Raw genomic sequence first — 13410 nt, 5'->3', positions numbered from 1 at the left:
GCCTCCCCCACCCCCTCTCATCTTCTCCCCCTTGTTCCTTACCACTTCAAACATCTCTCATGCTTTGTATCTCACAGCCTCTGTCACTGTTAAACTCTTGCTTTTTGTCCATGCTTCATTATATTCATGTAGCTCCTTACTTTACTCATAGGCATTGTGTATTTTAGCATCCGTTTCTTGTCTTTGTTGTACACCTTCACGCTTTCATGTGTTCAAACTGCTGCTGATGCCTCGGATTCTGTTAAAAAAAAGAAAAAGAGACCTAATGAATGAGAGGGACAGAGATGGAAATAGAGCCGGAGAGAGATACTACATTGCACTAATGAGAGGTGACCCTATTATAGAATGAGAGGGTAAAATGCATCCATCCTCTCTTGGGCATTTGTCCAGCTTTGCCCCCGATGGTCTTGGCCAGTGTGCATGGCTTTGATTGTGTCTGGCACACGGGTCACGTCCCATCCTCTTTTTTCCCCCAGGGAGCAGAGGCTCCAGCACTCAAGTGAGACCCCTACCCTCAGATATGATTGGAAATGCTGATTTACCCTGGCCTTGCCACTACCTCTGTATACAAAAATCTCCCTGAGACAGACTGAAGTTATTTAGACATTGAAATTGAGGCGCACATTCTGATATATGAATGCAGAAATATTGATGAGGCCAGAGCAGAGGAATATACAGTGATGTGTATGCTGAGCAGCATTATGTAACTTAATCCTCAAGGGTTTTGTAAACCTGCCAAATAAATAACTATAGGACAAATTCCATGTTATAGTAAGGATCATATCATATGTCTGATTCTGCTTTCCAACACATATAACCTGGCTTCTGGTTGATTACACGTGGGGTCCCAGAAACCTGAGTGACTGGTCTCGTAATGCTACAGCATGTAACAGATAAACATATTTATAGCCTGCTGCCAAATGACATGGCATAAGCTCTGGTAGAAGTCATACTATAAATAATACAACACATAACATGTGGCATATACCTGTATGAATTCTGTCTGAGGTGACACTTTCATTTATCATGTAGGCGCTAACTTGTTTTCCTCTATGTATCATTTCTGCAAGGGATTACTTTAGAGTAAAGCTAAATTGTTTTATTTAAATGCTAACATGCTCACAATGACAATGCTAAATTGTTGATGTTTGGCACATATATTGTTTACCACATGTTACTTTAGTGTGTTGTTTTGCAGGTATTTTGTTATAAACTGTTGGACAAATTGAAAATTTGATCTGAGGATGGTGCTAGTTATTACTATTCATCCTGTGGGGGACATGAATGTCTGTGCAAATTTTCATGTCAATCCATCCAATAGCAGTTGAAACAGCTGTAATACTGTTCAGTGTTGGGATTAACGTGTGTTTTCTAGTGTATTTTCAGAGTGATATCTTTTTTGTGATCAAACTCATGGTGGCCCAAGATGATAAGACAAAGGGTCACCAAAGTCACAAGAATTCATCCTCTGGGGAAAATGAATGTCTGTATAAGTTTTCATAACAATCCATCCTGTAGTTGTTGAGATATTTCAGTCCAGACAAAAGTAGTTGATCAATCGACTGACCGACTTTGCTTCCAAAGCCATGCCGCTAGCATGTCTAAAAAACAGCTTGGACAAACCATTGAAATGACGTGAAATATATCAAAAGATATCCATGTTACTGTCTTACTATGTTCTAAAAATACATGTGCATAATCTGTGTAGTCTGTACCTACTGAAACAGTATTACTTGTATTCCGATGACTACGTGGTTAAAGTGCTGACTTTCAGAGAAGAGAAGCGCCTCCCTAATGAACAGCTTCTGTGTCTGATCCACTTAAGAGTGCACTTGCCTCGAGTCACTGAATACTGTAAAGCTTTAGTAACACTTCCACCATGAAATGACTTCATTTGAAATCAGCATTTGAGTTTTCAGGATTTTCATATCCAGCCAATGATATGCTTAAACGGGAACAGAAAAAAAACATTTTTCAAGGCTGTCAAGAACCCATGTTAGATCCTCTTGCACAGTTAAAGTAACTTGTGATGTGAATCTGCAATTTAATCTAGTCAGGCTTGTTACATGTGGGAACATCTGTTTTACCGACTGCACGGAGGGGAAATGGAGGTTTTTGGCCTTTTTATGTGTCAGTATTCATGCATATACTGTTACAATATGTGTGCGTGTAAGAGGATTTTATTTGATTCTTTTCTAGGTGAAAATAACTGAGCATCATTTTTTCTTGTTCATCTGCAGTGTATTTTAATATTTTCATCTGTCACATAGTGTGCTATAGTCATTCATTTTGGCACAAGGTTGACTATTTTGATCACTAGGAACTGTTTAAATGCTCACTCACTGTACTGTAATATAAACTGGAAACCAGTAGTGAAAAATTGTTACTTGTGCAAAGCACTGAAATTTAAGATGCTAAATTAATCAAGGCAGCAAACTGTGAAATTAAATATCTGTATTATATAACCTCTGTAACCTCTCCCTCTTGTAAATACCCAAAGCAGTAATGCTGGACTTTCCTCCCTGCAGCACATATCTGACTTACTGCTGCTATCACAGTTAACTATTTACGGTATCATTTAAATATCATCTGTTGTTGTTTTTTTGTTCCTTGTGGAGAAATCTATTGAAGCAATATGTGCCTGATCTTCTGTAATAACAAATTAGACAGCACAGTGTGTTGAAATATCATTACTTTCTCATCCAACAAGAGATAAATATGTTAGAATCAGTCAGCCATGTTTACTTTTAGTAAACTATGATGCAAAACTATGATGCAAAAAGTACAAGCTGTTAGTGTCTTGCTTTGCAAAATTATGAAACACTGACTTGTGAAATAGTTTTACTTTGCACAACCACCAATTCTATTACAACACAGGATCTAACACTGAGCTGAATGGTTAAAAACTAGCTGAATCTATCAGAACTCATATAAAATAAAATGTGAACAGGAGGTTTTACACGACATGATATAAAACTGCTGAAATCTCTCGAGTGTTGTGGTATTTTTGACATTACTGTGTAATTTTACAGACTGAGCTGGATTCCCTTTATCATACAAGAACCCTGTGCTGTAGGTGCCACACATGTTAATCAGAGATAAATGTTCTTTTTCCTGAATCCAGACTGGGGACAGTTTCAATCAACTTGATTGAAAGTGAAATTTCGCAACCGTTTATTTCAGATTCCAGGAATCAATGTTTTTTGTGCCAAGCAGAAATTCCCAGGCCAGTGGCTCTATCGCTCAGCAGATATAAATACGTCCTGGCTCCAAAATGCACACACAACAGAGATTATAACCATCACTGCAGAAGATGAACATTGTCCACAAAATGTGGTAAGTTAAAATATTCTTTTGTTGGTCATTTTTAAATCTCTCTTCCTCAGTATCAAATGTTATATAGTTGGCTGAGCCTTGTCATGACTTACAACACAAAGGTTACAGTCTGTAAATTTAAGAATAATTTTACTACTTTAAATTGCTATCTAACTTAAATTTTTCAAATAATTATCCAGAAATGTTTTGTGAGCTCTTGTAAATCAAATGCTTAATAATCTAACTCTGTAATTAACCTCCTAAGACCTGGCATCCACATGCGTGGACATCACATTTCGGGTTATACCATAATACTTAATTCTGCTTATATGGAAATTCAAAATTGCCCCCGTATGTGGAACCACATCATGTCAAAAGATGATGCTTAGTTTTTATACTTATCAGGTCCCAATAAGCCCAAATAGCAAAGAGAAATTAAGATAGAGCTTGGGTCTTAGGAGGTTAAATAACCGATTTATTCACTATTTGTAATTTTTAATCCTTAAATAGGCCCAGTTTAATTGTCTCCATTGATCCAGAATAACAGAAACGTTTAATATATGTTTATCATGTGACTGTGTTGTTGTTTGAAGGTTTTCTGTGACTGTGCTCCTCCTGGCTGCCTGTCTGGCAGATGTGGCTCACAGTGAAGAAAGGATGAAACGCTCTGTGTCAGGTAACACACACTAACATAAACATGTCTATGCTGATAAACATGGTCTCTTAAATCAAAACCAATTTCTAGTTTTTACATCAATATTCCATATTTGAAATCTGGAATTGAAAATCTGATAATTGTGGATACATTTTACTCAATACCATCAATATCAGCTTCATGGTGGAGCAAGAGGAAAAGTCAGGGGATCACCAAAGTCTTCAGGACACATTGTCTTGGAACCATGAATGTCTGTAGTTGTGCCAGTCGAACCAGTAGAGGTCAAGATATTTCACTGGATAAGTGAAAACACACATTCAAGTGGATCCAAGTCACCACAGGCTCCAATTCTCTGAAGCTACTGTGTTACACTCATACCTCCTCGACAGCTGCTGCTCATATAGATAACTCCTGCATGAAGTGACACAGGCTTCCCTGCGGGTTCTGAGGGCTGGGCTATTACTGCTCATTTCAGATATTAAGAGAAGGGAGCTATTTTCAGTAAAAACAAAGATGAAAGTAGTGAGAGAAAGAAAACATTATATATAACAAAAGTATTGAATCCATTTCCTATTCATGTACTCTCTGTAATGCATTAAACTGATTAGTTATGCCATTGTTTACTGTGTTGAGTACATTGATTGAACAAGACACTTGAATTCATTTTTGGTAAATAAACTGGATGTAGAACAACAAGACTGATGAGCATGAACAGTTAGTTTGGAGTCCTCCATGTACTAAGCATGTTGCCATGACTTTGATCCACGTGTATTGTGTGACTAAAATAATGAAAACTGCATCAGTTATCTTTTCTTCAAAGCGCAGCTAGAGGATTGGATTCCCTTCTTTGCTTAATGATGAATAAATTAGACGACACTGTTTCAGGAGGAAGCCCTCAGAGCATGAAAGCATCGCATTCAGACGACGGAGCTCCATTCAGCAGCAGATCTCTGGAAGTGATAACTATACACTTTAATGACCTCAGTGCATATGCTACAATGTGATAACCCTGGTGTCGAGGAGGTCATGTTTTATTAAATATGTTTAAGTTCTACAAGGGGGGAAACAGGGAAGAACAAAAATGCTGTCAACAGTGTTTAACACACAAAGATAAACTACTCAAACTGGTGAAGCGTTCTTAATATCCGGGCTCAACAGACATCTTGGAAAGGAATAAGTTAGTGGCTTTATTTATTTAGGAGGTCTCATTGAAATTGAAATCATTGAAAGACGGTCGATAGATGCAGACACACTCATTTAAACAATCACAGGAAGTATTTTAAAAATCTAGAAAATAAAACTTTAACATTCATTGGGACATCAAAGGTTTGTTCTTTTGTGAAATGCATACTTGTGCCCTTTTTGGAGTTTAGAACAAGCTTTAAATTAATAAAAAGAGCAGACTGTGACCTGGAGAACGTCTGGTTTGCTGTGGGGTCTGTGGCGTACAAGATGGTGTCAGCATAAAAACAAGAATGGAAAAGAGTACTGGGGAGTTACATCCATCAGTGAGTTTGTTGTTGTACTCAGCTGTATCTCTGGACATGGAGCTCTCTGGAGCTCTGCCCTCCTGAGGCCGCAAACACACCAGCAGCCTCTTTACAGCTGCAGCTGCTGATTTAATCTTTGTTTTACATTTCTTTTCATCTATTCTCATCATGACTTTTGTTACGACTTCTCATGTGACTGTTTTTTTACTCTGGATGTAACTTGAAATGTGGCAAAGTACAATATTTGAGATAAAAAATAAGTACAAGTAAAATTACTGATTTTTAAAAATTAAATTAAAAGAGTAAATGTAATTCCTTACTTCCACCCCTAAAAAAATAATTATAATCTATATGTAGAGTAAATAGTAGGGGCCCTAATATTGATCCTTGGGGGACACCCAGAAAGACATGATCTGAACCAGCTGTAAGCTCTCATAGGAGAACAATATGTAATGTAAAACATGTAAAAAAACAAAACAAAACAGAAAATCCTTTAAATACAAAAAAGAAAACAACTTATGTTTATGTCTCAGCCTCCAGGTCAGCATCGCTCCGTTCCAGGCGAATGGTTGGGGGGACTTTGGCTCCTCATGTCCCCTGGCAGGCCATGGTCTACATTGCTGACAGTGTGCTGGACGGAGGCTATGCAGGTGGTGCTCTCATCTCTGACCGCTGGGTTTTGACGGCTGGCAGGAACCTTTTTGTCAGGAAGAGTCGGCAGTATATTCAGGGAAAAGATCCAGTCATCCCTAAAGTGTACCTGGGAATTTCACAACGGGCAGAAGCTAATGCCTCCAAAGAGGTTGCTGTAGAGAAGGTGAGCAAGAAAAATATTTCGAGGTGAAATACAAACCTTTACCTCTTGGACCCCAGCGGCCACATAATACCCACAATGCAATGGTGAATTACAGGAAATAGGAAAATAGATGGGACGACTTCCCTGCAGATTTTCAAATGACTTTTACCTGACTGTTGATACATTCTCAGATTTCCATTCTCAGATCATCATAACGTCATTTTGGAAAATGTGTACAACTAAATAGTGCTAAAATATATTGACTTGTATAAAGTCTGTACTCTGATATCAATGTAGTATCTTCTAGATGCCCAAACTGTCTTACAAGGAAGACTATCAATTTCCATATACATGTGAGACCAAATATACAAATTATAAGAAAACATAGTATATTCTGTACACACTAGTGCGCTAAATGTTTATCAATCTGGGGCTGAAAATAGTCCCAGACAAATTTACTCCAGGAACCAATGGGCTTGGAGCAGAGCACCACAGACAGGCTGGGATATTTCATGGCATTTGTTGAAAGTAACAAAAATATAGAATATCACCAGACTTATCTAAAAACATAAAAATAAGTGACAAGATACTAAATATATATGTGACACTCACAGAGTTGTGAAAATAAGTCTAGTTATATAGCTATTAAACATGAAATTCAATTTAATATTAGACATTTTCATTGATGTGCAGCATTACAGTTGAAATGAAAAGATTAAAGACCAAGCACTCAATCAGACTTCCCCTCTCTTGTATTTTACCTTCCCGTCCTGCAGGTTGTTCTCCATCCAGGCTTCCAGAACCGATCTGATTGGGACAACGACCTGGCTCTGATCCAGCTGAAGGAGCCTGTGGTTGTGAGCAATAAAGTGATCCCAATCCCACTGCCAGAGGGAGGCCAGGACTTGGCAGACACCGTGGGAGGGTCAGGGGTCATCGCCGGCTGGGGCTGGGGGATCTACCTCACCCTGGCTGAATCCCTCAAACACCTTGTACTCCCCCTGGCCAATCACTCTGACTGTAAGGCAGAATATGAACGCATCGCACTCACACCAACTGTAGATGACAACATGTTCTGCACCGGACCCACAAAGTACGAGGAAAATGTTTGTTTTGGTGATGCGGGAGGCGCTCTGGCTGTCACAGATGCTGAAACTGGGGACATTTATGTTGCAGGGATCCTTTCCTATGACAAGTCCTGCAACAGGTACAAGTACGGAGTCTATATGAAGATTTCTTCATATTTGTCCTGGATCCACAGTGTCATCAGAGGAGACACAGAGAAATCGTCTGCTCTGCGCTCTGATGCAATGTCTAAGATGTACTCAAGGCAGCCATAGAGCTTCAGGCTCTGTTCTCTAGATTTTGTAGAGAAATTATTGTAATGTATTGAGTCAGTGAATTTTATTAAATGCTTGTAATGTAACCACTGCTGTGTTCTGGCACTTCATTGTTGTGACTGGAAAGGAAACAAATACAATTTTTGAATGAATTCTAGTAAATAAATCCAGTCTTCTTGTTTGGCATAATACGTAATAGATATATATCCAAATTGCCTTACAAAGAAAAATAATGATATATGTTTACTTTAGCGGCCGTAGAATTTATGACTCTTGTCTGTCAAGGAGTAAAGAAGCGTGACATTGAGCCAGATCCTTTTTACATTATTTCCGCAACTGTTTCTGTCACTTTTCTGTCACTTTTCGTGTGTACAAACTATGAAAGCCTTCCAGGAAAGACTGAAAGTGTGCGCTGTTATCCCCACATTTAAACGATTACTTCGTCTCGCCTCCCTCTCTATGACGGCTGGTGTGTGGCTGTTGGGTATAGCAATAAGCATTTACAAAACTAGTTCTTTTTGAGCATACAACAACCTTTAGTCTACAGAAGTAAGAGGTCAGGGTGGTTGGTTGGATGAGTCAACAAAATGTTGGACTTTGACACACGAGGCCGCAGTTTGCTTCCTGTTATCTCCTCACTCCTTTCCAGTGGTGGAATGTAACTAAGTACTAAGGTACTGTTCTTAAGTACAATTTTCAAGTACTTGTACTTGAGGTTTTCCACTTATTTAACACCACCAAGTTACTACTTAATTTGCTGACTCTGACATTATCAATACAATATAAATCAACTAATACATTATAATGCATTAATGTAGATTAAGCTAGCCAGCGGTATATAAAGTACTAAAAATTAGCTGCACCTTAACCAGCTGCAAAAGTGATGTACACATTAATGCATCACTAATTATGAGTACTTTCACTTTTTATAGTAAGTATGTTTTGTTGCTAATACTTTTGTTCTTTTACTCAGGTAAGGACTTTTACTTTTAACATTGTATTTCTACACTGTGGTATTACTACTTTTACTTAAGTACAAGATCTGAGTACTTCTTGCACCGCTGACTCTAATCAAGTAGTTTGGTGCCTAAACGTAACCAAATCTTAACCATAGTGTTCTCAGATTAGAAAATGGTTTTATTTTTGCAGTGGTTTTGGAAGGCACTGCCAAAAGATGTCGTCCTGCCGAGAGAGGCGTCACATAAGAAAACATGTCGTTCTGGAGGACAATTTAAAATGTATTTTGTAGTAATTTGGAGGACTTGTTGATTTAAAAGTAAACTGCAGTGCCCGCATGTGATGTTTCACTGTTGCACAGCTAACATTTAAAATAGAGCTTGAGAGCGTCACAGGTTGAGACGACATTTCATCATGTGCAGTCATCAGCATGAAAGCAAAAGTTGCCGATAGAATAAAAGTGAATGACACAGCTCAGAATTTTCGGTTTTTCAAGTGTTGCCCGCAGATGTTTTCCTTTTCCCCAACCAATAGCAGCGGGACTTCAAAGATATTTTTGTCTGGCAGATGTGTCTGCTCTGCCACAAATCATGAACTGTCTCAGCAACAAATGCTTTTCTCCATGTCAGAAAAGTGGGATGATGACAGCTGCCTTTCCAGCAAATACAATATCAGAAGGAAAGATAAGGGGGGGGTCAAAACGGAGACGACTGGTTTTATTCCTCTGGGTCTTTTTCAGAATGTGAGGACATGTGAGCTTAGGTCGAGGGGATGGGAATGAAGAGGCTGATATTCATTACTGTCATCTAAAATATGTAAGGGAGTTATTTCATCTGTTATTACAGCTATGAAGATTCAACAGACAGCTTCCACAAAGAAACCACTGCTGACTTAAACCAATACACCTGTTGCTGTTGATTCCCTGCAGGACATCAGATTACAGTCCTTCACTCCTCTGACCGGCTGCTGCTGACTTCACATGGTGCTGGATAGTGACCCACACATCATTACAGGGCCAGGGCTTCATGGGCCAGTGCATACATGTGTCTTGGTTTACAGTCAGTGATCATATTGGCAGCTGAAAGAGATTTTGAGACAACCCGTCTTTAGCTGAAGTGTATACAGAATCATTTTATGACTTTTCTGGCATTTTTTAAGTAAAACAAAAATAGAGCTGTTGGAGGGAGTAAGAAGTACTTTTTTTAGTAGGTCTGCAGCAGGGTGCAGGAAGTTCTCCTCTACGGCTTCTAAAATATTAATATCCCTGTCAAGGGCCATTACTCTCTACCAGTCTCAGAGTGTACTCTCTCTGGCTCCATCACTCCTGCAGAGCACGGGCTGAGGTCACAACACGAACAGTCTCTCACTGCACTTTAAACCAGAATTAGCATGATTGATGAATATTGAGTTAGCATGTTGTGTTAGCATGTTGTATGTGCATACGGATACATGCTTATTAATGTTGAGGCTCAGTTACTAAGTGAGATAAAAAGGAAAATATATAGTCAGGTTCTCGTTGTGGTTAACATGTCACAGGCCCAAGTCATAAAATGTACATGTAACCTGTTGTATCTAATAATTACAAGAGTATAGGCCTCATTGATTTATGTTTCATTGCTTTAAATCAATTACGTGAGGAGTGATGAATATATATCACAGTCTAAGTATAACACATAATATCTGATGACTTTGTTCAAAGTTTGTCTAACTGAGAGGTGCAGTGACAGTGTTTTACTGTATCTACAGATGAAGTTGGCCATGATGTTAAGTCTTGAAATAGCAAATCTGTCCATCTGGCAATTTGTTTAGAATATTCATAATACAAATCATGTAGTAAAAATGCCCAGTTGCTGAACATTTTTAACCTTGGAGCTACTTTTGAGTCACATTTGTCATCATTTAGATGATGATGATGAATATTAGTATTAGTGTCACCATTGCTTATTATTAGATATGCAAAGATAACACGGAGCAAGTCTACTCTGTTAAGATCCATTAAATGTTGGGCTCTGTTCATTCATCCCGACATGTACAGTTATTGATGACTGTGTCTCACATTAAAGAGAAACTCAGCATTGAGGTGAAAGCAGATTCAATCATCAAACACAAGAACGGGGCTTTGAGGTAGAAATGATACAAATCAATTGTATTTTCTAAGCCAGTCTGCTGATGGAAGCATGCTGTGTACTCAGCTGCCATATTATGTACTCTGTCCTCATGTGTAACTGGGAAACTGAAGCTTTCTGAGCTTCATCAGCCACCTTCATATTTACTGTACTTACCACACACAAACACACACACACACACACCAAGCTTTTCTCGAGGCAATAATACAACAGATATGGTGGACTGTATCACTTGATGAACCATTTTCCACTGTTTGCCAAAACAGGATTTACTCTGTCTTTTATTAGTCATAGATAAGCTTTATTCATGCCTGTTTGCTTGCACACGAATGATACTTCCCCACAAATATTAAACAGATATGATCAGGAAAGAGACAAAAGAAGAATCAAGCGTCAAAACAGTCACAAGCTCAAAATATTAGGATGCTCTGTGCTGATCTCTCTCTCCTCCTAGAGTTTATTCACAGTCCTCCATCTTTTTTTTTTATCAGGATCCTTGAAGAAAGTTGAACTGGCACTATTCTTTTTATCCTCTGTCCTCACAAGAGTGTCACGTTCAGACTCAGCTTAGTCAGTTGTTGCCTTCAGATGTTTATTGTTTATTGTGTTGATGAGAAGAGTCCACACGTCCATATGTTGTTGAAGCAGAATGGTTAAGCCCTACGAAAGTTTTATGAACGAATAATAAACAAAACAAAAAAAAAGTAAACCATTTAGGTTTAGGAGAAAGAAGGGTCAGTTGCTTAGCAACAGTTCTCACACCAGTTTAACCACGTGATTTAGCCTGATAGACTGAATGGACGTTTTGTTAACACTTGGTTATTCAGTTGGATGTGGCCTTCTTTCAGTGGTGGAAGTACATTTACTCAGGTACTGCACTGAAGTATAATTTTGAGGTACTTTTAGATTTTGTGCTGCTTTATGCATCTATGTCATCTGATTTCAGAGGGAAATGTTGTCATTTTTTGTCCACTACATTTGCTATTTATTGTGCAGCTCCATCTCAACCCGCTTCAACATAAAAATTCTACTTTAAATATTAGTAATAATCATCCAATAATATAATGTTTTGATAATATCTAATTCTAAAAGGGCCATTCTGCACAATGAGTACTATATTTTTGAGACTTTATGTATGTTTTGTTGAAGATATTTTTTACTAAAGGGAAGAATTTAAATACTTCTGCCACCACTGCTTTCTTGTTAAACATTTTCTGTGGAAGCAGCATTTGATTTTGCCCGAACTGATCATACTGACAAAACATTTTCAGTCACTACTGAACTGACGCTGCACTGGCCCTCGTACAGTTAACATAAATTAAGCACATTTACAGAGAACAATCAGGAAAATGCAATTTGCTGATTAAATAAGCAATAATGTGCAATGAGGTGTGGTGATCGTTCCCATCGAGTCTATTGTTGAGGGCATTATCAGTGTCATTACATGGACATGTACCTAACATGATAAACTCTCTTAGAGAGGATCATGGACATGTTAAATTTGTATTTATTGGTTGCATGCAGTTTTAAATATTGTGGCATATAACAGTGATTAAACTGTCAACCCTAAGATGTCCCAATTTGTTGGGAATATCACTCTTAGTCCCACCCATAAAGGCCGTGATTGGCTCAGTTGTTTCTCCAACAAAACACAAAACAGCAACACCACATCTTTTTGAATTCATTCACAAAATTAGAGATGCCTGACGTCCCATGTCGAAAAAACTAATTCACAAGTTAGAAATTAGGTTGTCCATCTCAGAGCCTTTGCTCTAACTTCACCATCTCAGTGTGTGTGGAAGTAGCTTGTTCAACAGCTGCAAAATAGATGTGCAACATGAACTCTCCTGTGTTTTACCACAGAGGCACAGCTTTATTGGAGAAGAGAAATAAAGAACAAATACAAGTGATTCAAGGTTATGTGTGTCCCTTGGAAACATTAACAAGAATATCTGTAAAAAAAAAAAAAAAAGAAGGAAAGTTTTGTCACTCAGGTGTCAGTGAGATCAGATCAGATTATTCAAACATTCTCATGCGTATGTTTGAAGCTCAAGGTCTTTTTCTTCTCACACACTTCACCACACACATGTACAGTCAGTCACATCCTCTAAATGTCCAGCAGCATGTTCTTCTTTGATATTCATGCGTCTTAATCTATGTGTGTGTGTGTGATATTGAGATGAACCAAAGTACTCTGCGTCCTCTGCAGCTGTGAGGTCCCCATTCAGGTTCTGACAAAATGGCGAAGGATGATGCAGCTGACAGGGATTAAATGCCATGCAAATGCCACGACTGTCACACCTTCTCCTGACCGGGACACAAGCGCATGCCACGACTCCCTTCAGATCTCCTGGTCTTATTATCAGCCTCTTGTATCAGGGAGGAACAACAGTTGCTAATGATGGTCAGAGTTGACGTGACTCACTTTTTGCTATAGAGGAAATACTGGGAGGCATAAAATCACTCTTTAAAACACTCTAATACTTAAAAACATTGTCACGGTAGTCTTTATTATTATTCTGGTTTCATAAACCTTTTCAATAATAAATAAAGGAATGAATATATCAAAATAAATTTGACCAGATAAAAAGCATCTATAATTTATATATACAGCTTAAGAAGCTACATAAGCAGCATGTGCAGCTGCCTTATAAATAAAAGGATGGGAGCTGTTCCTTAGGTGAGACGTTCTGCTCTGCAATGTTTTTTTTTCCTGAGCTTTCAGAAGAAG

General features: G+C 38.4%; 1 protein-coding gene across 1 annotated transcript; it reads left to right on the top strand.

Moving 5' to 3' along the window:
- Positions 1-3313: 3313 nt before the first annotated feature.
- On the top strand, positions 3314-7596 carry hp (haptoglobin). Its single transcript, XM_070909029.1, has 4 exons — positions 3314-3336; positions 3909-3991; positions 5994-6277; positions 7033-7596. Exons 1-4 carry the CDS (start codon positions 3314-3316, stop codon positions 7594-7596), a joined length of 954 nt encoding a protein of 317 aa, XP_070765130.1.
- The last annotated feature ends 5814 nt before the right edge of the window (positions 7597-13410 follow it).

Source organism: Enoplosus armatus, chromosome 1, assembly GCF_043641665.1.
Source record: "Enoplosus armatus isolate fEnoArm2 chromosome 1, fEnoArm2.hap1, whole genome shotgun sequence".
NCBI lineage: Eukaryota > Metazoa > Chordata > Actinopteri > Centrarchiformes > Enoplosidae > Enoplosus > Enoplosus armatus.
The sequence above is the reverse complement of the archived record's forward strand: the minus strand, read 5'-3'. Positions and strand labels throughout refer to the sequence as shown.

Coding starts and splice junctions, on each gene's coding strand:
- hp (XM_070909029.1), top strand. CDS start 3,314: ATGAACATTGTCCACAAAATGTG. Junction 3,337..3,908: donor AACATTGTCCACAAAATGTG/GTAAGTTAAAAT, acceptor TGTTGTTTGAAG/GTTTTCTGTGACTGTGCTCC. Junction 6,278..7,032: donor AAGAGGTTGCTGTAGAGAAG/GTGAGCAAGAAA, acceptor CCCGTCCTGCAG/GTTGTTCTCCATCCAGGCTT.